Below are 27581 nucleotides of genomic sequence, written 5' to 3' on the forward strand. Positions count from 1 at the left end.
CTTCCCCCTCGGGGAGATGGGTTCCGCTCGGCCGGAGGTGGCCGTCGGCGGAGCAAGAGTTCGCCGCCACCCCTTGTGGCGGCGGACATAGTTACGATGAGGCAGGCGGAGGAAGGAGGGAGCCGACGGCAGGGGGAGAGCATACCTTTGCGGCAGGGGCTGGCCCGAGCGGCGTCGGTAGCGGCGGAATTGCTGGCGGCGGTGACCGGAGAACCGGCGGGAGTGGTAGCTGGACCGTCGTCTCAGGTGGGAGTCGCGGAACCCATTGAGCACGAGGAGGCCACTCTTTCCGGTGTGGTACGACCCATGGCCATGGGGGTTTCAGTGGAAAGGGAGGAGGACGTTTTGTGCCGTTTGGTACACCAACCTGGCGATAAGAAGGGTGCTGGGAGCTCCCCTTCCCCTTCCTTTGATGCCCTGGTGGGAAGCAAGGTCTGCGGCCCAGGAGTGGAGGAGAAGGCTTATTGCGGGGCTGGTAATGGGGAAGAATTCAAGATGATGTCGGTGGATTCTGAATCCCAAATGGCACAGGGGCTGAGGGGGTCACACCAACAGGCTGTTCAGCAGTTGCTGGCCACTGCTAAGGGTGTGATGCACAGTGACTTGGAGCAGGGAGGTGCTGTGCTGTGTAGTGAGGAAATGGAGTTGGAACCTAGAAGCGGCAGCGGCCCGGGGGAGGTGGGCTGTGCCGACGCACCACGTGCACCATGAGAGCCCTCCTTTGGAATTGTCGGGGTGCAGGTAAGCCCTCCTTTGCCCCGGCTTTCCGCAGGTTGGTGCAACAGCACAAACCTGAAATTTGTGTTTTGTTCGAGACCCGGCTCTCCGGGCAAAGCCTTCAGAAGGCCCGGGCGGCGATACCGAGGTCATGGAATTTTTATGCAGTGGAATCTCAAGGACTGTCGGGAGGTATTATAGTGACTTGGGCACAGGGTGACTACCAAATTGATGTTTTCAATGTTTGTAAACAGGAGGTCATCTTAGTGATATCAGAGGATAATAGGAGCCCGTGGGTCCTAGCAGCTGTGTATGCCAGTACAGATTATAGAGTGCGGAGGCGGTTGTGGGCGGAGGCGTCTCAGCTTATCACTCAGGGGTATCCCATGTTGGTGGCACGTGATTTCAACTGTATCACGGATCCCCAGGAGAAGATGGGGGGAGGGCCTTCACTTATAAGAGGGAAATCAGAGAGTTCCAAGATTTTATAGCGTCAAATGGACTGATAGACTTGGGATCGGGACCAACATTCACATGGTGTAATAATCAGCAGGAGCAGGCACGGGTTTGGGAGAGATTGGATAGAGTCTACGCCACAGCGGGGTGGGCCCAGTGTTTTTCTGACTACCATGTCCGTCACTTGCCGAGGATTGCGTCCGACCACTGCCCCCTACTGGTGAGTACCGATACAGCTGTCTCATTTCATTCCCCTTTTAGATTTGAGAAGTTCTGGACATGTTATCCTCGGTCCTGGGAGATTGTGAGGGAGGCATGGGATGTACCGATGAGAGGGGATGCTATGTATCGACAGTATCGTGTGTCTCGCCGGTTGGAGCTGACCAAAAGAAGGTTGAGGAGGTGGAACCGTGAGGAGGTAGGGAATATCTTCAGGAGGATTGAGGAGTCTGAGGAGGCTATTGCTGGATTACAGGCTCAGGAGGCCTTGGGAGGGAGTTTGGCAGAGGAGGAGATGGGGGAGCTTAGATCTCTACTATCCTTACATGATTCTCTCTTGCGACAGCAGGAGATCTTTTGGAGACAGAAATCGAGGGTGCAGTGGATCCAGGAGGGGGATCGGAATACTAGGTTTTTCCACCAGTCGACAGTGATCAGGAGGCATCGGAACAGGATCAGGGTGATTAGGGATGAGGATGGGCAGTTAGTGGAGGATCCAGATTCGATTCGGAGGGTGCTGGAGGGTTTCTTCAGGGCCAGATGGTCTGAGCAGATGGGTACTGGGAGCTCAGGGAGTATCATACCGCCAGTGGCACGGGTGGCAGAGGAGGATATGGTCGCACTGACTAGGCCGGTATTGGATAGTGAGATTAGGGAGGTGATGTGGTCCCTTGAGGGGGACAAGGCGCCGGGTCCGGATGGCTTTCCACCGTTATTCTTCCGGAGGTACTGGATGATTGTTGGTCAGGGGGTGACGGCGGCCATACAGCAGTTTTTCAGCACAGCAGTGATGTCTACAGATTGGCAGAGGACCCTAGTCACTCTGATACCGAAGCGTCAGGATGCTTCGGAGCCTAGTCACTTTCGCCCGATCAGTCTCTGTACTACCTTGTACAAAGCGACGGCGAAGTTACTAGCTGTCAGATTGAGGATCATACTTTCGAGATTGATCAGTCCGGAGCAGGGGGCTTTTGTGGGAGGACGGAGTATCACAGATAATGTTCTTATTGCCCAGAAGTTCATGTATGATCTTGGCAGGGCGTCGAGTAGGAGAAGTCTGATGGGGGTCAAGCTTGACATGGAGAGGGCATACGATAGGATGAGGTGGGATTTTGTACAGCAGTCCTTGCAGGAGTTTGGATTTCCCGAGGCATGGATCAGATGGATCATGGGGTGTATCAGAGGCCCTTCCTTTGCCATTTTGGTAAATGGAACGCCATCACGGTACTTTGTGTCCTCTGGTGGGCTGCGTCAGGGTTGTCCCCTCTCCCCTCTATTGTTTATTATATGTGCAGATGCGCTTTCCAGGACCTTGCGGTATGCAGTGACCACCCAGGAGCTGGAGGTTTATAGGCCCGTGCCGGATGCCTCCCCGATTTCTCATCTACTATTTGCCGATGATTGTCTTCTGTTGGTCCGTGCGACTAGACAGGCAGCAGGGATCATTTGGACGATCTTGCGGGATTATTGCTCTATGTCTGGTCAACGGGTTAATTTATCTAAATCAGCAATTTGTTTTAGCCCGAAGACCAAACCAGATGTGAAGACCGCTATACTGGAGATTCTGGGGGTGGGAGAGCAGGAGGGCACGTTGAGGTATTTGGGAGTCCCTATCTCTGGTCAGCGTCTGCGCAGCAGTGATTGCACCTCTCTTGAGATCAGTATCCGGCATAGGCTGGAGGGGTGGCAGATACACTCTCTTTCTATGATGGGCAGGATTATACTGGTACGGTCAGTTCTTTCCTCGATCCCGATTTACTTATTATCTAACTCTCTTATACCGGTAGCTACAGTTAGGAATATTGAGCAGATCTTCAGGGATTTTATTTGGGGTAGGACTGGAGGCAGAAGGGGTATCCATCTTATGGCTTGGGAGGTTGTATGTCAGCCGACGAGATATGGTGGTTTGGGTGTGCAGTCTTTGGTGGCGAGGCGTGAGGTTCTAGCTGCACGACACGCTGCTAGAGTGGTATTGGAGCCCGATGGCATGTGGTCTTCACTTATGAGGGCCAAGTATGGCGATCCAGTGCCGGGTGCCCGGTCGGGGCGACGCCACTCACCGATATGGAGGGAGATTTGTGCTAGAGCAGGGTTGGTGTTCCCGGCGATTAGATGGGCCATTGGTGATGGTCGATCTATTGATGTGTTGGAGGACCGGTGGGTGACGGAGCAGCCTATGAGTAGACTTCCGATTACAGTGGACACATCGAGGTTAGCCGGTCTCAGGGTCAGTGACTTGATGGAGCCGGAGGGGGACCACTGGAGGATGGAGCTGATCAGGGAGGCTTTCGGGGAGCAGTTGGCGGAGAGGATCCTGGCCCTACCTATTTTTGCCCAGGGAGGGGCGGATAGATTAGTCTGGATGCCGACAGGGCGATCGCAGGTGCGAGCCAGGGATATCCACACATTATTGAGCCGAGAGCCAGCACGACAGATAGAGGGAGGATGGATCTGGAGGATGCGGATTTACCCGCGTGTGGCGCTCTTCATCTGGAAGGTAGCGTGGGGCTGCCTACCGACTAGGAGCTTACTGGCGCGGCGAGGGGTGAGGATCACTCAGTTTTGTGATGAGTGTACGGAGACTGAGGAGACGATGGATCATGTCCTTTTGCAGTGCCCCAGAGCTAGGGGCATTTGGAGCCGATCGCCCACATTGCTACCCCATTCAGTCGAGTCGACTCAGGGTTTGATTCATTGGTTGAGAGTGGCTATACGGCGGCCTAGCACAGTTGAGGCCGGGATCCAGGGGGCATATTTGGCTCATTCTATCTGGCTGGATAGGAATGCCGGCATTTTTGAGGGTAGGCAGTTTCCCCCGTGGATGGTGGTGGACAGAGCCATGCGTCTTGCTAGGGAGGTTTCTACCGCTGCTATTACTTTCTCTTCTGAGGTGGCCAGGGACACCTGGGGTACTCTTTCTGCTGTCACAGCGCCCAGGTTTGCCCTAGTCTCTTGGGTACCCCCACCCCTTGGTCATCTCAAAGTGAATTTTGATGGTAGTAGGTCGGCTGATGGGGTGTCAGGAGGAGTTGGCTTTGTTATCAGAGACCATCTCGGTAGTTTGATAGCAGCTGGTGGACGCCGCGCGCCGGGATTTACCGTAGTTGGTGCGGAGCTGCGGGCAGCTTGGGAGGGGATATCCTATGCGAGGCGGGTACTGCGTGCTGAGCACATTTGCCTTGAGGGAGATTCCTCTGTGGTGATAGAGTGGATTCGGGGAGTGGACAGATATGGAGATGATCATCCTCTCATCCGTGAGATTCAGAGATTGGCTCAGGAGTCGAGCGTTTTCCAGGCCTCACATGTTTTTCGGGAGGCGAACAGTGCAGCAGACTGGGTCGCCTTCTTTGCCGCTCGGCACTCCGGAGAGGTCATTTGGACTTCGTTAGGAGATATTCCTTCTACGTTGCACTCTTTACTTTATTTTGATATGGCTGGATGTACTCAATTTAGAGCTATATGAATTGCCGTTTTCACCCAAAAAAAAAAAAAAAAAGAAGCCAGTCTGAAGTAGCATACTCAAACAAGAGCAGATGCTCAAAGGATACTAGAATTGCTCCCTTACCACAGAAGTTCTTGGATCTGCTCTGCAACAAGCATAGTTGTGGTTTAATGTCGACGAAACAAAACTAGATAATGGGAAAGGAGATCTGGACGGTGGGTGTGAAACCGAAGGAAGAATACTGTATCTAGAAATGATTGATAGACAAAAAGGAGATCTGGACAGTGGGTGTGATTGTGTGAAGCCGAAAAGCAGCTTGACGGGGTAATTGAGGGCCGTACCTTCCTGCTGTCGGCACCTTGACTTAATTAAGGACTCATCATGGAGTCTATGGGGATTAGAGTCACAAAGAGAATTGATGAGACACCTAACGAGGTTACTCGTCTGTGTAAGCAAACTGCATCCTGCAACAAGTCATGCATTTAGAGAGAGAATGCCAACCAGCTTTGGGGAAAGTCGGAACCGCGGTAACTTGTGTGTCCTTTCTACCCTTGGCGAAAATCCTTTTTCTACGTGCACCAAGGGGACGTTTCCACCATGGCAACCGCTGGTTGCTAAGAGAGATGTAGAAAACCATACCGCTGCCCCTGCCTGGGAATATCAGGAGAGCCTTTTGATTTGACCAGCAAATTATCATGGGACTCAAAACTGATGCCTCTCATCTGGTGCAGTTCGTCATCCGCGATTTATAAGTGACGTACCGGTGTCTCAGAGAAAAAAGAAACAGTTCAACGCAGCACACAAAGTCGCCAGACAGCTCACTTGAAGAGATAGGTTCGCCCTGTCACCGTTCCCAATGACGTTTCGGGTTCTCTAAAGGCTGTCCTCGAACGCATCAACGAAGAAATCTGCCAGCCTGTGATATATATATCACACTGAAGCACAGGCAGTTCATGAGGGCAGATACCCACTGATGCACAGGAATAATCAAGGAGACCAGCAAATAAAAAACCTTGTAAAGAGGTCCAAATCTCAGAGAGCCAAGTCATGAAATCTAAGAGGGCATGTCATGAATCCTAGGAACAAAAGAAAGTGAATGAAAGTATAACTAAATGATTAGACATGATCCGAAGAGATAGGATCCCGTTGAGTCGAGTCACTATAGACCGATTAGTTTGTGCACCACCTTCTATAAGCTGATGGTGAGGATCCTGGTCCAGAGGATGAGGGGTATTCTACCCAGACTCATTTGCCCTGAGCAGGGGGCTTTCATTGGGGGCGACCCATCTCCGACAACGTCCTCATTGCTCATGAGTTCATGGATGACCTCCAGAAAGCGCCTAAGCGTAGGTGCTTAGGCCCTGTTTGGGGGAGCTTTTGGAGGGCCAAAAAGCACTTTCTGGCCCTCCAAAAGTACTTTTAGCTAAAAATTGGTGTTTGGTAATTTTTTGAAAAAGCTGTTTCAGCTTTTGCGGGAAGCTGAAAACAGTTTTTGAGGAAAAGCTCCAATTTGGAGCTTTCCGAAAATATTGTTTTCAGCTTTTTCGGAAAGCTATATTTTTGACCAAAATACCCCCGTGTAAAAAAAAAATTCCTCCCCCAAAACCTTGTCTTACCGACTGTTCCTCTCCCAACCGACCCGAACCCACCCCCCTCCCCCCCCCCGCCCTGTTCCTCTCCCAACCCACCTCCCAACCCACCAGCACCCCCACCCCTCCCCCCGCATCGCTGCCGCCGCTGCTGTGCCTCCCTCTCCCCCGCCGCCGCACCCCCTCCCTCTCCCCCGCCGCTGCAGTGCCGCACCCCCTTCCTCTCCCCCGCCGCTGCACCCCATCCCTCTCCCCTGTCGCCGTAGTGCCGCACCCCCTCTGGCGCCGTCGGCCACCGAGACTGCCGCCGGCCACGGCCCGGCCCCCTTCGGCGGCCGCCGCGGCCTGGACCCCTTCCGGTGCTGCCGGCCGCGCGGGAGGAGAAGAACGGAGAAGGGGGCGGAGGAAGGAAGGAGAAGAAGAGAAGAAAAAAAGAAAAGAAAAAAAAAGGAAATAAAAGAAAAGAAAAGAAAAGAAAAGAATAAATAAATAAATAAATGCATAAATAAATATTTATATAAATGAATGAATGAATGAATAAATAATAAGATAATAAATAAATATATTTCAATGGATAAAATAATAAATAAATAAATGCATAAATAAAAATATATATACGAATGAACGTATAAATAAATAAATATAAAGAAAAATAATAAGTGAGTGGCAAATAATCTGATCCTTATGATATTGATAAGTACAGTGAATTTGTCGCCATTGCAAATAGTTAAGTAAAGAGATAATCTATTAAACAGATAAATGGTTATTTATTGTTGTGTTATACTATAAATATATTATTATATTACATTATATCATAATACATTAATATGTAATGTTAAATAATTTAATATTATGTTATATTATGAAAAATTAATTTATACTAATAATATATTATTTTATACCTTTATTATTGTATTATACTATACATATTATATTATATTACCTTATATCATAATACATTAATATGTTATTTTAAATAATTTAATATTATGTTATATTATGAGAAATTAATTAATACTAATAATTATAATATTTTATACCTTTATTATTGTATTATACTATAAATATAATATATATTACATTATATCATAATACATTAATATGTTATGTTAAATAATTTAATATTATGTTATATTATAGAAAATTAATTTATTCTAATAATTATATTACCATTATGCTATGCAATATCATATTACTATATTATAATAATAATATTTTATATTACAGTAATATTATACTATATCGTATATTATGTATTAATATATGTTATGTTTTATCATGCTCTATTGTATAATACTATGCAATGTCCTTTATGGTAATTTTGTCATATAAAAGTACTTTCTCAGTTTGTTTACTAAATATATGTTAAAGTGCCACAGCACTTTAAAAATATAATTACCAAACAACAAACAACTTTTTATAACAGCTCTACTTCAGACAGCTCTACTTCCAACAGCTCTACTGCCAACAGCTCCCCCAAACAGGGCCTTAATTGGTATCAAACTCGATATGGAGCGGGCATACGACAGGATTAGATGGAAGTTTGTGCGGCGATGCTTGGAGGGGTTTGGATTTCACCCACAGTGGATCAGTTGGGTGCTCGGGTGTATACTGTCCCCGTCCTTTGCCTTACTGGTCAACGGCTCACCATCGAGCTTCTTCGAGTTGTCGGTGGGGCTGAGACAGGGCTGCCCTTTGTCACCACTGTTGTTTATCTTATGTGCAGATTCTCTGTCCCGAGCGCTCATATAGGCAGCTGAGGGGCAGGAGATGGAGGTTTATGGCCCGACGGTCGGGATGACCAGAATTTCACATTTGCTATTCGCTGATGACTATATACTTTTGGCTCGCACGACGAGTGGATCAACTCGGGTTATTAGCAGAATCTTGGGGGGCATACTGTGGTGCGTCAAGTCAGCAGGTCAACCTGACCAAGTCTGTCATTTGCTTCAGCCTGAAGACTGACCAGAGGGCGAAGCATTCTATCATGAGCATTATGGGGATCGGCGAGCAGGATGGGACCCTTACATATCTCGGGGTCCCTATTACAGGATGTCGCCTATGCAGGGGGGAGTGCACATCTATGGAGCTAGGCATCAGACGCAGATTGGAGAGCTGGCAGGTGGGTGCATTGTCGATGATGGGGCAAGTCACTCTGGTACGGTTAGTATTGAGCTCCATCCTCATTTACTTGCTCTCCAATACCCTGGTTCCTCTTGCAGCGATCCGGAGGTTGAAGAGGATGTTTTGTAGCTTTATTTGGGGACGGCAGGGAGGTAGAGAGGGCATTCACCTTGTGGCATGGGAGACTATTTGTCAGCCGTCCAACAGGGGAGGGCTTAATATCTATTCTCTAATTGAGCGTAGGGAGTTATTGGCGACCAGGATGGCAACAGGTTTCTTCTAGAGCCTGAGAGCCTTTGGGGCTCGCTGTTGAAGGCAAAGTATGGGGATCCAGGCCCCCAGTTCGTTCTCCATGCTGGCCAAGGAGCTTCTTTTATTTGGAGAGATCTGCGTCCGCGCCCCGGGAGTGATACCGGAGATCAGGTGGGAGATTGCGGATGGTCGGACGATCAACATTTTGGAGGACAGGTGGCTATATGAGGTAGCATTACAGGGCTGGCCCACCATGATTGACCATGGCTGGTTGGAGGGGCACAGAGTATGTGCCTTATTTGCCCAGGAGGAGCAAAGGTGGGACGAGGTCCTCGTCCGACAGATATTCGGGGAGCACCTTGCTGAGCGTTTTCTAGCTCTGCCGATCCTAGAGGGGGAGGTAGTAGATAGGAGGGTATGGAGTCGGACTAGAAGGACGACTGTGGATGCCCGGAACCTCTCGTGGGTAAGCAGAGGGCCCTCAATGCGACAGATAGATTGCAGCTGGATATGGAGGATGCACATTCACCCCCGAATGGCCTTGTTTTTGTGGAAAGTGATTTGGGGGTGTTTACCTACCAGTGGAGTGCTGGTGAGGCGGGGAGTGAGGATTCCTGCCGGATGTGGAGCTTGTCAGGCGACGAAGGAGTCCATTCACCATGTTCTTTTTGGGTGCTCAAGAGCCAGTCAGATATGGAGATATGCCTCAGCTCAGCCTGACCTGGGGCAGATGTGGGCGTCCACCGAGGAGTTCCTACGGCATTTGGAGGCCTCACTTCGAGGGTCCGAACAGGAGTAAAGGGGGACTCGTGATGCCTACCTGGCCTATCATTGCTGACTGGATAGAAATACACGAGTTTTCGACGGCCACCCAAGGGTGGTGGCGGATCGAACTCTATGGCATGCGACGGAGATTACCGGCACTATTGAGGCTTCACCTACTAGGTTGGTCAGGGACATCTGGGGCCCCCATTCTGCTCTTGCAGCGTCCAGAACGATATTGGTATCCTGGGTGCCCTCTGAAAGTGAATCCTAGGTTCTTCAGTGTTTAGCATGCTGTATTTTTTTTTTTGAAAACCATGGTTGAACCTGATCGGGTTGCCTACGTACCCCTTCACAAGGGGGATCCAGCCACACGTAGTTCTCTTTAAGTTTCAAAAACGCAGCGAAAAAATGAATCAAACAATTTAATTCATGCATGCTTATAAGATCAAATATAGAATTCATCACATTAAGAACACATAGGATTATGCCGAAGTCGTTTAAACAATTATGCTAAAACTTTTATACATGATTAGCTATTAGATCTGTAACTTAAAAACTCTATTCCAATTAATTTCTGAATATCCATCGAATAGATTCTGAAAATATCTCCGTGAGGAGCTCCAAAAAAAAGGTAAAACCTCAAAAAATCAGACCTAAACCTTGACACCATAATAAATGATTAATGCTAGATTAATACCTTTTATGATGGATGAAAGTTGTAGATCTAATCCTTGACTTCGCAGCCACGCACACGAATGGCCTCTACAAGAAGTACACGCGAAGCCCTGAAGGATCTTCTTCCGCAACAGTGCTAGCAGCTGCAGAACACTTGAAAGCTGAAATCTGCTCGCCGGGATTCAACCAACTCTTGATCAATCGTCTTGAAGCAGATGGAGATGAGGTTTGTAAGGGAAGTAGAGGACTCAGATCTGATCTTGAATCTTCTAGATATTCACCCTGAAAATCCTATCTAAAATGGAGGAGGAGGAGAAGGCGTGTGAGGAAGAAGGCTGCAATGGTTGCTATATCCGGCGCCCATTTTGACCCCTTTTTAATGGCTTTCGAATTTCATTCAAAATTCGAAAATTAGCTCCTGAAATCCTCCTTTAGTTGGCACATGTAGGGGATGGTTGCAACAAGATAGATCTTATCTTTGTTTGAATTCAAAATCCAAACAATATATGGTTCATGCGGATAAGATAGGATCAAAATGAGTGGTGATGTTCTTCCATCATCATCTACCCATTTTTCCACATGTTCCACGACCCAAATCCCATCACATTTCATTGAAAAACAACTTCTGGATCGAATCCCGAAAGTTCAGAACGTCCGCTAGCTCCAGAATTTTTGGCCTACTCGTGCTCGAGTCGACTCCAAGTTCCCTCGAGTCGACTCCAAAGCTTCGCGGGTCGACTCCGGCTGAGACAACAGAGAACAATTTCTCTGATACGCCCAGCGAGTCGACCCCTTCATAGCTCGAGTCGACCCCAACTTGCTTCGAGTCGACCCTAAAAAAACTCGACTCGACCCCACCTGGAAAAACAGAAGAGGTCATCCTCTGGACTTTCTGAGAGAGTCGACTCCAGACCATCTCGAGTCGACTCCTCTTAAGTTCGAGTCGACCCCAATAAGGTGAAAAATCTGATTTTACCCAAAATTGAATCCAATTCAATTTGGCTCATCCTAAGTCCATTTACTCAATCAAATTGAGTTTATTAGTAATCTAATTACTAATTAATCCTCCAATAATTACTTTAATTATTTATAGAATAATTTTTCAATCGAAATAACCAAATTAGCCCTGAATGATTCTCAATCATTCTTCAGCCATCTCGATCAATCAGGAATCTTCTATGCGTGTGACCTCATAGATTCGATCCTAAGCCAGTAGTATAGGAACGACTTCCTACACTAATCGATGTGACCATTTAGTAATGATACCCGACGTCTCGATATGCCGAATATATGCGAAGCAAATATTCTAAAACCCTGAATTATGATTACTGTATAATTCAATCCCTTTGACTCCTAATGCTAGGATGACTTAGAGCTCACTGTCAATCCTATAATTAGTACATCCATTATGTGATTAACTTTAGATGTCCCGTGACTCCTCACTGGGATTACCCTGACCAAGATTTTGCTAAATTAATCATATGACATTATCTCCTGTTTCCAGAAGAGGTCAATTCCATCTCAACTCACAACTGACTATGCAAGTACTTGACTGCACCTAGTGACCTTCCATCACTGAATTAGAAATCCAGATAGTCCGGTACCAAAGTACAATGAGTTACTTGCTAGTCACAGGTTGCGGTCTCAGGTCAGAGGGCCAAACTTATACCCATATCCACTTAGAACATTTCTTGACAATAGAGCGTTCCGAAATTGGTCACGTTCAGTGAAATATACTCCAACACTTCACCTGTGTGGCATACCAATGTCTTCACACTTCTTGGTTAAGAGAACAACCAACGTATATGTCACACAACAACCTAATCTCGATAATGTTATCGTTTTTGTAACAACATATCATTTGGCCGCGAACTAGTTTAAGGACTCGAAGATAAATCCTCCTTTATCATTAATAAGTCCTAAGGACTTCATCATATAAGAGTTCATTTGAAGATGAAATGATGAAAAAAGTCAAATAACACTCTATTAATTTGTTAATTCATTTACAAAATTCAATCATCAATATGCTGATGATTGACATTTAGGATACAAATCCCAACACCCTCACCCCCTGGCTATCTCAAGGTGAACTTCGATGAGAGCGTAGCAGAGGATGGGAGCTGCGGAGGTGAGGATTTGTCATCAGGGATCACGACGCCAGACTTGTAGACCGGCAGATGCTCAATTGAGGACCGGCAGCTGCTCTATGAATATCGTAGAGCACCAGGAGAGACTGACTCTAACCAGAACACGCATATATATCAAGAGACGAATGATGCTGCAGACTAGATTGCTCCCTTCGTGGCTCATCACTCGGAAGATTTTTTTTTTTCACACTCGCTAGGTGTGAGCCACCGATTTACCAAAACAAAAAAAAAGTATAACTAAATTCTGAACCTACATTAGCCAGCAAGTTCTGCCATCCAAAGCCAAACCAAAACCACTCAATACCATCACTAGTTCAAATTACGACAGTCCCCAAAGCAAATCGAATAATAACTGCATCGCCTCAAGATACAAGGCCATCATTTAGAGACAGTGCAACCAACTGATCAGTAGGTGCATTGGGCTGCTGTTGCCGCTGAGCAACATTCCTCAGTACCTCCATGGCTTCAGCAACTTTTGCTTTCAGAGCCTGAGGAGACTCCAACAAATGCAGGACTCAGTCTGGTCCATCTCCAGAAGCATCCCTCTCACTTTGGCTGCATAATCATGTTCCAGTTGCTCCACAAGGGGGTACAGACCTTCGCCAAGCATCTAAAGAGGCAGAACAATTAATCAGTCAATCACTTCGCTAAAGGATATTGGGCATAAACAATCTAGTGAGGCCGCATGCAAGATGAACTTCAAATAAAATATTGTGACAGCATATTATTGTCAATATTAAAAAAAACATGTTCAATCTATTTGACCACCTCTCTCATATTCATCTTTAACTAATATTATTTCTTCCATGCTCTATCCCTATAAACACACTTGGATTACCAATTAGTTTCAAATATTCCACTCTTCAAAAGGGAACTTGCATGTCTCATCTTCAGTTTTCGGAACTGCACTTGGATGTCTCACTACACTCCTAAATAACCGACAAAGGAGAAAAAAACTATATGTACTGCATAATTGTAGCACACTTGTGATCACCTCTCCCAAAATCAAGGTTTTTAAAATTGTTAATCTCAGCCATCTCGGTGCGTGGCCAAAACTGAGCTGAGACTGAGATGACCGAGATCTCAGCTTATGTTGGTTGGGAAGGTTGGGTTCCAAATTGGAAACCTCCAAGATATCCCAATATTGTAAATTTCAGCAATATTCTTCAGGGATTTCTAGTTGAATCCCAAAAGGATCTCTTTTTTTGAAAAAGTAAATATGCCATTTGAAACTTCATGTGATGTACAACTAGCTTCAACCATTATTTGCACCTATTCTTCCATCAGATTTTTTCGACTAAATGACTACCACATCTCCTGTCAAAGCTTCTACTACCATCCTCCCATGCTCTATTTTCTTTCCCTCCTCCATTAGCACCCACTTGTATCCAGCATTTATACTCAGGTCGGCGAAACTGGTACCGGGCACTGTACCGGTTCTCTGGTGGCATGAGTGGGCGGTGTCGGGCCTGTACCGATGAAGACAGCATGCAGACTGTGTGAAAGAGAAAAAGAGAGAGAGAAGGGAGAGAGGGAAGGAGGCTGGCGGAGGGTGGCGAACGCCGGCGGAGACCAGCATCCGCCGGCCCCCCGCCCTCTCCCTTCGTCCTCCACTCGCTCTCTTTCTTTCTCCTCCGGCTCCGGCAACAGGTTTCGTTTCCATTGCTGGAACCATACCGGTGAGCCATAAGTACAGACTGCCCGGTTCGGAAGGCTTCCACCGACCCTGATTCATACACTTAAGAATGATCAGGTTTGCAAATTCAAGATCCACATTTTTTTAAATCAATAAAGAAAGCTCAAAGGAAATCAAAATAGTGAGAATTTCTATAATTTCTAGTTGATATCTGGGATCAAGTACTTGAAACCATTCTCTTAATAAGTTCCATGAATCACTTTAATTGAATTGGGAATTAATTGTTTCCCATCTTCTCTTTAGAGAAAAACTTGCTTCTGTGGCGCCAATCTACATCTAATGAAGTCTGCAAGAAAGTAGAATAATATCGAGGGAGACATGGATGTACCTATCATGAATTTCATTCAAGTGCCAAGTCTTATCTCAAAGCGATATGGCTTTGTTCCAGTGACAGCGTGAGCAACAACCTTCATGTGAAAAATAAAGTGGTCAAATAACATTAATTATTTGAAGTTGGGGGCTGGAGGCAACATTAAAGAGTAAAGGAAGCAACCTAATCAACTCGCTTGGAATTGGGCAACAAATGAGAAAGAGGCTGTGGAACGGAGTTGTAGAGGTGGATAGAAAGGATGAATTTTATGGTAAAGAAAACAAGAAGTTAGGGCATCATTTCATATATGGCAACAAAAAGGTTAATAGATCCCTCTCTTAAGTGGGTGTCTAAGCCTATACTGACCTATGATATATCGTACCATACCGTACTCGTTCAGCACCGATACTGGTAGCGTATCGACACTCGGTATGCCAAAAAACTGTGTACCGTACCGACACTATGCTAGTGTGGCACCAGTACGGGGTCCGGTACCGAGATGGTGAACCTTGTACTGACCTCTAAAATAGATTTTGAAATCTGTTTATTTTATGAAAAAAGTGAAACTGATATCGATTTAGATCAATAAAAAAAGGATTGTAACATTAAAATCAAGGTTTTAAATATCGGTGCAACGACAAGACGCCCCACCATCCAGTATTGGAGCACCATCCCGAGTGTCAAAACAGGACTAGTCAAGAAATTGATATGAACAAAGCAATACATCCACTGTCCAGAGTGTCAGATCACAGGGCATCTAGTTCCACAGAAAAACCGGGGCTGTCCTATCCCATGGTATCTAAACTATTGGTCAAAATCCCTATTTTTAAAATCTGATATTGGAAACTCAGTCAATTATGGTGAACCTACTTAAATTTGTGAATGACTAATTAGGAAATCACTGCTGATATACCAATATCATATCAGTCATATATCAGTATAGAGCAAAGGAGATAATTAGAGCCAAGATATGGTTTTATTGTATCAGTGAGTGCCTGATACCAATGCAAACCGATATCTTGGAGGGGATGAAAACCCGGTCCACACTAAAAGGAGTGCAACTTCCACAGAAGGATAGCAAATTAGTCATCTTACTAGTAATTAATCAAAAAAACCATACTACCCTACAATGGTGGTCCTAAAGTCTCAGGCATCTATGTGTCAATATAGGATAGAAATCTAGCACATAGTGAAATATTTACATTTGGCTGAAAGAAAGCTAGCATTGAGTTTTGTAGTTTGGTAACAGGGTTCACAGCCTCTGTATGAGATAACATGCACGTGTCAAAAAGATTGCCTGATGTACCAATGGAGTAGTACATAGCACAGAAGGTATAATATTGAAAGTGACATACCATGCTCAGGAGTTGCATTTGCAAGGGCTGAAGCCAATGCTCCAATCGGAATGGGCTGTGTCATGCCAGCATCTCGCGCTGGCAATCCTCCCATGTCATAAGGAGAGAGCATTCCACCAGCAGCACCAGGCATGTTGCGCCCAGGAGGGTAGCGGTAGGGGCGTCCCCTTGGAAGCATCTGCAATAAAGACAACAAAACCAGCATAGCAACAATAATTTATTATCTCTATCAGGTATTAACAGATGGCTTCGAAATCATGGCAAGCATGCTTATAACATGAAAAGCAGTTTCTTTTATAAGAAACAAAACAATGAAAAAAATGAAATTATTCTACACATAAAAAAAAATCATAATATCTCTGCTGCATGTACCACAAAAGCCTTCAAAAAGAGTAATGATGAAAGAAGAATGAGCTATCATGCCTACCAAACTCTCCCAATAACACAGTGCTGTAGAAGCACTGCAAAGCAGGCTTTTACGAAAAAAAGGACAGACTTCTAACTTCATAATAAAAGATGTAGGAATATACATGGATGCTGCCAAGTGCACACCCTCAAGCATTATCGTGATGGCGAACCCTATCAATAGAAAGCACAATGACATGTTCTTCCTAGAATACATATATTCATGAGTGGAACCGTGCCAACTTAATGCAATCAAAAATGTCTCTAAAGCTACCCAATTACCTAAACTGTTACTTAAACATGATCACAACCAACTGCTTGGAACAACATTATCCACCAATCCTTTCAATCCATGAAAGATCTCTGACCCTTGGATTCAGCTGCAAGTCTATCAGGCAAGTCTAATGGCATTTAATCATATTTCTACCTATCAAATGGCGGCGGTGGTGGACGTAATGATAGAGGCAAACGATGCCAAAACATTGATAGGGGAAAAAAGAGACCACCTGTTGCTGGATTACTGGCATGGGCTGCTGTGCTTGTTGCATGGGCCCTGCTCCAGCATGTCTACTCCCTGGTCATTGGGCCTGTTGACCTTGCTGCACAAGTGGCATAAAGAAATTTGGCACAGGAGCACCACCAGGCCTCATCCCATGTACAAGCTGTTGCTGGAAGCCAAATCCAGGCTGTAAAGAAAATGGCATCAGTCAATCAAAAATTTATGAATTTGGTTAGACTTTTCAGTAAAATAATCAAAATAATTGTCAAGGTCAAGTCTCAGTAGTTAGTATTAGAAAAAACAAATCTAACAAAGGCCAGGCTTCTATTCTTGATCCTAAAACAGAATGACTTATGACTTGATTAGAGTAAAATTGGATCTCAGGTAACATCTCTTTTTATCATTTTCCCCCTTTTTTCCCTGCTTACATGAGGTCCAAGGGTAACTTGGGACTTGTCACGACCCCCGCCCCGTTCCGGCGGGCCGCCGCGACGGTCCTAAGGTGCGGGTAGGCATAAGGCCACCAGCCACCGTGTGGAACCCTACTACCTATCAAGCATCAATAAATCTTGAAAAATTTGGCATGATACATGCACAAAATGATCACTTTTCCTATAGTGACCTGTCAGGATTATCTCAATACATACAATAACACTACCTGTCAGAGCAGTAATCACATAATCTGTCACATAATGAACCTGGACAATATTATCAATACATCATCTCAGACATATAACTCATCTGTATAAAAATCTGCTTTTCATTCCATCCATGGTCAAACCCATATCCACAACAGGATCTATAACTGTAACTATACACTATATACAACAGAAGGTTTATAATACACCAAAAGGGGATAAACCTCTATCTACATTATACTATACTATGAGCGGCACAGCTAGCAGGCAACCACTAATCCGGCTCCTCTCTATACAATACCTGCCCTGCAATCAAAAACACCAAACTGGGGAGTGAGTATATAAATACTCAGTGAGTGGAGTAGAGAGTACTATGCACATGAGACAAGATATAATCATGGCTCGAGGTGAAATCTCAAGAGCATATGAGCAGTTGTCAAGAACAGGGTACACATAACTCAACATAAGAAATAAGGAGTAAATCATCACAATCCCAATCAACTCATCTGGAGCATATATAGAATAATCAAATAAGTATTTATGATAAAATGAATATGCTCAACAGGTCATAGTACTGAATCATATAAATCAGGTGTCAATAGGTTGAATCATCAACAAGACAGCTATCGGGAGGTGGGTTTTACGCCCCAGGCGAACCAGCAACAACTCCCTACTGTCACATGCATATGCAGGATAAGACACCATATCGATAATATAAATACTAGACAGCTGTCGGGAGGTGGGTTTTACGCCCCAGGCGAACTAGCAACAACTCCCCACTGTCACATGCATATGCAGGATAAGACACCATATTGATAATGTAAATGCTGGCCAGTATCCAGAACAGAAATCCATCTCACATCTATATACTAAACGGCACCTCGCGGGAATTCTACATCCGCGGAAAGCCATACTGCACCTCGCGGGGTCTTACTATGTCCGGCGGCAAGCAGAATATAAGTCGTAGGACCGGCCGATCCTACGCCTAGGGCCGTGTCCCCCCTAGGAAGGGATTGGGCTCCGCCCACCCAGAAGGCTACTATGTGCACACAGGCCGATGTTCAACCCCATCGACTATAGGTGTCCTGTAGATACTGCCAAGCCATGCATAAATGCCATAATGCACCCTTCCAATACTCTACTAAAAAGGAGCATAATCAAGACTACCACTCACTCGGTCATGACCCAATCATAACTAACATCAGGGTTGGGAGTGAGGAATCACGGGAGTACAATGCAACTCAATATACCATGAGAAGGGCTCTACAAGTCTTTGAAATAGAGGAAATGAAATCAATTTACAAAAGAAGTCATTTCACAATTCGGATCCAATTTAACTACTCATAAAGGAGTATAATCAAGGCTACCACTCACAAGTCTTTGAAATAGAGAAAATGAAATCAATTTACAAAAAAAAGTCATTTCACAATTTGGAACCAATTTAACTACTCATCTACCCCTTGTAATTCCTCTCAATGTTCCCTCAAATGCATGTACAAAATAATCAAACATGGAGAATCAAGATTATAGAGAAATCTACTACAATATCAATCAATATGCTCAAGTGGAATCAATTCACACTTGGCGACATTCATGAAAATGAATTAAGGATGCTTATGGTGCAAAGTACGACTCCCACTCACCTGTCAATCTGGCACAGCCCTGATACGCCTCCAAAAATCTACAGCTGGCAGTGGGAAACTTCTTCCTCTTGTTCCCTAGCTTATTGCCCAACTGATACATGCATTTACAATACATTTAGGTTTGTATCAAGAGCCATAATCTACATGCCAATTATAATATAGAGAACTTTAATTGATTCAACTCCCCCGTTCTCTAAATCTTTTCTTTCTCTTTTTCTTTTTCTATTAATTAACTCATTATTTATGTATACTAGGGATTCCCTTGCATGAGTACAAGGTCCCCTTAGCTTAATCTAGGCTTAATACCCTATTATAGCATGAAATCCCCTATTTTCCACCCGGATGAACAGTAACCCGGACTGACAGTGGGTTACTTCATCCCGATTTGGTCCACTTTCAGGATTTCAAATTTGATGAAATTTTTACCTAACATTCTACACTCATAGAGGATTCCAAGGAGATAACATGCATCATCATCGGAGGCCGTTTGACCCCCTAAATAATTCACCGAAGTTGGGACTTCGACACAGTTTTTCCGTAGTGCCGGAAAAATTTGTCGAAATCCGATTCTTCCTCTTTTAACCACCTCTACAACTCTTATCCGACCCCTCTAGACTACATCCACCCTTTGTATAGCCTAATGTCATCAAAAGACTAGATAGGGACGAATATTTACCTTTTTTTTTTTGGAAATCGAGATCCTTGCGTAGAAAGGAAGGAGATCTACGTTTTTCCCTTCAGCTGGCAACGCAACCGGGATCTCCTTCCTTTCCCTTTTCTTCTTTTTCTTCCTCTTTCTTTCCTCCTTTCCTTTCCTCTTCTTCTTTTTTTTTTTCCTCTCTGTTGTCGTCTGAGAACCCTCCCCCTCTCCTCTCTATTTCACTCCCGTGAGCCAGCTCAAACCCATGATTTATGTCACATCAAGACACTATTCACCCTTTTTTTAATATTATTAAATTCTCATTTTGCCCCTAACACTTCAACATATCTACTGTTATGCCATTAACTTTTGATTCCTTCCAATTTTACCCCTTATATCAATTTTAAAGGACTATTCTATTCCTTTTTATATAAAAAAAATATTTTGGGGTTATTACATCCTCCCCCTCTTATATAAAATTCGTCCTCGAATTTAAAAAAGTAAATTACCTGATTACTCAAAGGGGTTAGTGTATCCGTTCTTCATATTCTGCTCGGTGTGGTATTGGGAATCAAATAAACTGGGAGTGTTTTACCTTCTATCTCTACCACACAGGTAGGATACACATACTTCGCTTCTATACTATCCCTTATAGGTGTACTAATAGCTAAGGGAATATTCATTAATATCTTATCCTTAGCTAACTTTTTAGCAAAATAAGGGGACACAAATGAATGGGTAGCTCCACAATTAAACAACACTCTAGCTTTAATCTTATCAATGAGGAGCATACCTGTCACAGCTGCATTCGATGCCTGTGCCTCCTGTGGATTTACCGTGAACACCCTTCCTTGCCCTCTGCCTGCTGGAGCTGATGGCTGGGATGGTCCAGCACTCTGCTGTGATGCTGGTGTCTAACCTCTACCTCTGCCTACAGGCTCCCTACTACTAGGCCTGTCCATCTGCACAGAAGGGTAGGATGCTGAAGGCACAAACTGCTGGGTGGCACCCTGCGGGCATTCTCTAGCAAAATGACCCGGCTGTCCATATCTGTAACACACTCCCTGACCCATTCTGCATCTGTCAGGGTGTTGCTTCCCACATATGCCACACACTGGCCATGATTGGAACCCGGATTCAGTTCTGGCTATAGTGACTGGAGGACGAGGTACTGATGGTAGAAAAGTATCTTGTGATTGACCTCTTCCCCTCCATTTCCTCTTATGTGGGGCAGGTGGAGCTGAGCGTACAAACTACTCCGTCGGACCCTCCGAGAGATCTACTCCCTCAGATCTACCTCTACTGCTTTGCTCCTTCCCCACACTCATTTTTCTCTGTTCTCTTTCAGCTCTTTCCTCTTTGTTTCTAGCCTAGACAAGGTGGGGACCTCTACTGCCAGTACTGTATTATAAAGCGGGAAAATCAGACCCCGCCTGAATCTTTCTATCCTGGCAGCTTCAGTGGGGATGATGTAAGGAGCATACTTCCCCAATCTAGTAAACTCACGAGCGTACTCAGATACGCTCATTCCGGGCATCTGCTTCAGCCTCTCAAACTGAAGAGCCCGATTTTGTCTCTCAGCCGGAGACAAAAACTCATCCATCACTGCTTGCCTGAACTCTTCCCAGGTTGGAGGATTCCTACTGTACAATCTGTCCTCCACTTGTCTCTGGTACCAGTCCCAGGCATCTTCCTTCATTGTAAGCCCTACAAGTTCCATAGCTCTTGCATCAGAACAAGGCAGTCTCCGTATCATCTTTTCAGTCTCCTCCAGAAATCTCTGAGGATCTTCACCTTCTTCCCCCTTAAACTCCGGGGTTCTGAGCCTAAGAAATTCCTGTACAGTAATCCCTTCATCATCTAGAGCCCGCCTGGCCAAACTTCTTGGCACAGGTACAGGAGGTGAGATGGATACTACTGACGGGGCAGGAGGTTTCCTCCGAGCAATCTGCTCTCTCAGAGCCTGATTCTCCGCCAGTAACTGTTCCATCAATGCATCTCTACTTCCTACCTCTCCTTGATCATTAACCCTCCGTCTATCAGCAGGAGGAGATTTTTCTCTTTGGGGCTCGACATGTGCAGAACCCGCATCCAATGTTATATCTGGCTTCATCCTCCTTCCAGGACGAGCAGGTCCTCTCCTTTGAGGTATTCTTTATATGTCTCTAAAAGAGTTAAAAAGAGAGGGCGGTCGTTATACACTGAGTCATAATATATTTTACTGAATTGTAAATGACTCATAAATTAACATACAGAAAAACCCTATGCTCCATAGTATAATCTTATACTTAATCCTGACTCACCCTATTGCTCTGACAGGACTCTTCTTAACCTTTGCTCTGATACCAAGCTTTGTCACGACCCCCGCCCCCTTCCGGCGGGCCGCCGCGACGGTCCTAGGGTGCGGGTAGGCATAAGGCCACCATCCACCGCGTGGAACCCTACTACCTATCAATCATCAATAAATCTTGAAAAATTTGGCATGATACAAGCACAAAATGATCACTTTTCCTATAGTGACCTGTCAGAATTATCTCAATACATACAACACTACCTGTCAGAGCAGTAATCACATAATCTGTCATATAATGAACCTGGACAATATATATCAATACATCATCTCAGGCATATAACTCATCTGTATAAAAATCTGCTTCCCATTTCATCCATGGTCAAACCCATATTCACAAAAGGATCTATGACTGTAACTATACACTATATACAACAGAAGGTTTATAATACACCAAAAGAGGATAAACCTCTATCTACATTATACTATACTATGGAGCGGCACAGCTAGCAGGCAACCACTAATCCGGCTCCTCTCTATACAATACCTGCCCTGCAATCAAAAACACCAAACTGGGGAGTATATAAATACTCAGTGAGTGGAGTAGAGAGTACTATGCATATGAGACAAGATATAATCATGGCTCAAGGTGAAATCTTAAGAGCATATGAGCAGTCGTCAAGAACAAGGTACACATAACTCAACATAAGAAATAAGGAGTAAATCATCACAATCCCAATCAACTCATCTGGAGCATATATAGAATAATCAAATATGTATGATAACATGAATATGCTCAACAGGTCATAGTACTGAATCATATAAATCAGGTGTCAATAGGCTGAATCATCAACAAAACAGCTATCGGGAGGTGGGTTTTACGCCCCAGGCGAACCAGCAACAACTCCCTACTGTCACATGCATATGCAGGATAAGACACCATATCGATAATATAAATACTAGACAGCTGTCGGGAGGTGGGTTTTACGCCCCAGGCGAACTAGCAACAACTCCCCACTGTCACATGCATATGCAGGATAAGACACCATATTGATAATGTAAATGCTGGCCAGTATCCAGAACAGAAATCCATCTCACATCTATATACTAAACGGCACCTCGCGAAAATTTTACATCCGCAAAAAGCCATACTGCACCTCGCGGGGTCTTACTATGTCCGGCGGCAAGCAGAATATAAGTCGTAGGACCGGCCGATCCTACGCCTAGGGCCGTGTCCCCCCTAGGAAGGAATTGGGCTCCGCCCACCCAGAAGGCTACTATGTGCACACAGGCCGATGTTCAACCCCATCGACTATAGGTGTCCTGTAGATACTGCCAAGCCATGCATAAATGCCATAATGCACCCTTCCAATACTCTACTAAAAAGGAGCATAATCAAGACTACCACTCACTCGGTCATGACCCAATCATAACTAACATCAGGGTTGGGAGTGAGGAATCACGGGAGTACAATGCAACTCAATATACCATGAGAAGGGCTCTACAAGTCTTTGAAATAGAGGAAATGAAATCAATTTACAAAAGAAGTCATTTCACAATTCGGATCCAATTTAACTACTCATAAAGGAGTATAATCAAGGCTACCACTCACAAGTCTTTGAAATAGAGGAAATGAAATCAATTTACAAAAGAAGTCATTTAACAATTTGGAACCAATTTAACTACTCATCTACCCCTTGTAATTCCTCTCAATGTTCCCTCAAATGCATGTACAAAATAATCAAGCATGGAGAATCAAGATTATAGAGGAATCTACTACAATATCAATCAATATGCTCAAGTGGAATCAATTCACACTTGGCGACATTCATGAAAATGAATTAAGGATGCTCATGGTGCAAAGTACGACTCCCACTCACCTGTCAATCTGGCACAGCCCTGATACGCCTCCAAAAATCTACAGCTGGCAGTGGGGAACTTCTTCCTCTTGTTCCCTAGCTTCTTGCCCAACTGATACATGCATTTACAATACATTTAGGTTTGTATCAAGAGCCATAATCTACGTGCCAATTATAATATAGAGAACTTTAATTGATTCAACTCCCCCGTTCTCTAAATCTTTTCTTTTCTCTCTTTTTCTTTTTCTATTAATTAACTCATCATTTATGTATACTAGGGATTCCCTTGCATGAGTACAAGGTCCCCTTAGCTTAATCTAGGCTTAATACCCTATTATAGCATGAAATCCCCTATTTTCCACCCGGATGAACAGTAACCCGGACTGACAGTGGGTTACTTCATCCCGATTTTGATCCACTTTCAGGACTTCAAATTTGATGAAATTTTTACCTAACATTCTACACTCATAGAGAATTCCAAGGAGATAACATGCATCATCATCGGAGGCCGTTTGACCCCCTAAATAATTCACCAAAGTTGGAACTTCGACACAGTTTTTCCGTAGTGCCGGAAAAATTTGTCGAAATCCGATTCTTCCTCTTTTAACCACCTCTACAACCCTTATCCGACCCCTCTAGACTACATCCAACTTTTGTATAGCCTAATGTCATCAAAAGACTAGATAGGGATGGATATTTACCTTTTTCTTTTTGGAAATCGAGATCCTTGCGTAGAGAGGAAGGAGATCTACGTTTTTTCCTTCAGCTGGCAACGCAATCGGGATCTCCTTCCTTTCCCTTTTCTTCTTTTTCTTCCTCTTTCTTTCTTCCTTTCCTTTCCTCTTCTTTTTTTTTTTCCTCTCCTCTCTGTTTCACTCCCGTGAGCCAGCTCAAACCCATGATTTATGTCACATCAAGACACTATTCACCCTTTGTTTAATATTATTAAATTCTCATTTTTGCCCCTAACACTTCAACATATCTACTGTTATGCTGTTAACTTTTGATTACTTCCAATTTTACCCCTTATATCAATTTTAAAGGACTATTCTATCCCTTTTTATATAAAAAAAATATTTTGGGATTATTACAGGACTCTACAGCATTGTTAATGCCACAAATACCCCTAAACTCCCCACTCCTGGCAAAGGCAGCATTCCTTCGATTCATGAATTGCATAGCAGATATAAACATAAGTATTTCCATGCTTACGCAAATCTGTGTCAAAAGAAAATGCAATTCCATGATGGTAAAAATCTCTCACTGCAACACTAATGCTCCATTTCCTCACAATTTCTTTAACAAGCATATATACCGAGTATTTTCAAAGCATATACATGCCAACAAATTCTTTCATAGAGCCAATATATAAAATAAGAGACGGAGCAAAAACACACTTAAATGCATTAATAATTAGTAGGTATGTTTATTCTTATAGTTGTCGAAGCACAAATTTTACAATTGTAATGGAAACAAAACTAAAATAAATGTACAGTGTTTCGGCGTTCTTGTAAGTGAACGTTGAGGAAATATACACATCAAACATGCATCCTAGCTTTTGAAAAATAATATTCAACTTCACAATTGTTGTAACATATTTGTTTGATTGTGGACGAACACATGGACCGAGATAGGAGATCCTTCTCCTGTAAAAGTGCATATTAGCTTAACAAAATTTTGTTTCCATGCACTAAAAGAAGCATAGTTTAGAATTTGATTAGGGTTTCTTTCATAAGTAACATCCTTCACGAAAAGATTCCTGACTACTGCTTACCATTTGCATCCCACAAGCAAACCAAGTTTATGATGATTATAGAATACGTTGACAAACTCCTGACATCAGATATGCAGTTGAGTCCACAACGAATTAAACTGGCAGTACCACTACCCTGAAATTTGGCAATCAAGTTATCAAGCTAATGCTAGAGCTTTCCCCTCAAAATCTCACTTTTGTTTCTATGTAACCATCCAGAGCAGACTGACTTAAGACCTCAACTTTAATGCAATAACAGAATTGACATGACGATTTTAACTCAGAGAAAACACAAAACCTTTATATGCATGTTTTACACCTCTTTACAATTTGTTCATCCCGTTGGATTTCAAGAAACATATTCTCAAGCCTAACATAAACTTTGAATGCTTCGAAATCTGAAAGCACTGTGAGTACAAAGAAATTAAAGAAATCTATCAACATATGGGTTGCCTATTGAGTTAAATCTCATAATTTTATGATTGCCAGTCAATTGATAATCAACAAACAATAATTAAAATGACATATTACTCCCTAAAATAATGTCAAACATTATTTTTAACATTTTGCTAAGAAATAATATTTTTTCTGACTTTTCCGATGCAAAACCTCCAAAATGAGACAAAGATCTCAAACAATGCACCATCCTTTTAGATTAAGCATAACTTACTTTCTTGACTTCAAATATTTTTTCTAATTTAATATTTTAATATTTCTAAGCTATTGTTTTTAGTTTCTGTCAAAACTGTCAAAGTTACGAAAACAAAAAATTATTCAGCCTAGATAAGACTGAAGGAGCTTTTGATGCTTGCCCTGCAGTATTATTACAAATGCACACAATGATATCTATGATGATGTACATCATGAGTTCATTTTAAGTTGCAAACCCAAGGTTGAAACAAGAACACAATCACAAAAAGGCAACAAATGATAGAGAAAAAAGAGGAATTTTAACTGAGCCTTTAGTAAGCTAAAATCCCATCACTCACTAATAAGCTAATGTAAACACTTTGCTGAGTTGTTTAAGCCTATAAAATCCATAATTGCACCATAGGCCTGTTTGGTTGCAGATAGTTGAACATGCAACAATCCATGTTACGACAACGAGCTCAAATCCAATGTTTCAACATAGTTTGGCATCTGGCATGTAGTTACATATTAAAATACATATTTGGGGCCAAATGCACTCTACAGCTAATATAACTGCATATCAAATCATACAGTAGTTAGATGGGTGAGATTTGTCACTTCAAAGCAATAAGAATAAATTCATTAATAGTGGCAATGTGTCAGCAAATATAATAGTATCATTAGTAATAATACAAGATTGTCGACACTTTAGTAATATTTCAATATTGGTGTTTTTATATATAGGCATCAACCTATAAAATATATGATAAATCATTAAGTTATCTTGCTGTGGTCAGAACAACTCTGTATCTTGGTCCTAACAGTAAATGACAATTTTAACCCCAAGTGTTTGACTTAGGTAGCTTCACTTTCCAGGATTCTGTCATTTAATCTATAGCATGCACCTTCATCGGATGATAACAAAAATATCCCGCTACCAGCAAAGTTAACATGGCAATACATGGAAGCAATTTTATCATTTTCCAATAGGGCCAAGTCACAAAATTAGTCCAATTGAGAAACTTTACCCTTTATTGCTGTAATGTAATAAGACCACACTATTGTTATCATTATATGATATCATAATATCTTAATATGATATTATTGACAATCATAATATATAATATTGCAATCACATAATATCATAGTATCTTGTGAAATATAACGTGTATTAAAATCAATGCTTAATGCCAGCCTGTGCCTATTGGTGTCAACCAACATGCATCATGAACCATTCACGAGGTCATTACTAAGTTGTATGTTGGCCAGTATAGATCTAAGTTGGCCCCTATCAAACCATGCCGGTTCAAGATGAGAAAATACAGCTTAATATTGAGCCAGAAGTCATTTTTTTCTTCCAATACGGCACATACCTTGGTGACCACTGGCCTGCATGCCCCATGCCAACAACACTTAAATCTTGATACTAATCAAATACGCATTATGCCAATAATTTAATATAAAATTATAATTTTCT

The 27581-nt window shown here is 43.4% G+C and overlaps 1 protein-coding gene and 1 pseudogene across 1 annotated transcript; one reads left to right on the forward strand and one right to left on the reverse strand.

Moving 5' to 3' along the window:
* The first annotated feature begins 707 nt into the window (after positions 1 to 707).
* LOC120107861 lies at positions 708 to 8676 on the forward strand. The gene is made up of 3 exons (XM_039121362.1): positions 708 to 1096; positions 1435 to 4329; positions 8475 to 8676. The coding sequence occupies exons 1-3, from the start codon at positions 708 to 710 to the stop codon at positions 8674 to 8676; spliced, it is 3486 nt and encodes a 1161-aa protein (XP_038977290.1).
* A 3522-nt stretch (positions 8677 to 12198) lies between these two features.
* The window catches only part of LOC103696727, a 32070-nt pseudogene continuing 16687 nt past the window's right edge, over positions 12199 to 27581 (reverse strand).

This window comes from Phoenix dactylifera, unplaced genomic scaffold (genome assembly GCF_009389715.1).
Source record: "Phoenix dactylifera cultivar Barhee BC4 unplaced genomic scaffold, palm_55x_up_171113_PBpolish2nd_filt_p 001048F, whole genome shotgun sequence".
Classification (NCBI taxonomy): Eukaryota; Viridiplantae; Streptophyta; class Magnoliopsida; order Arecales; family Arecaceae; genus Phoenix; species Phoenix dactylifera.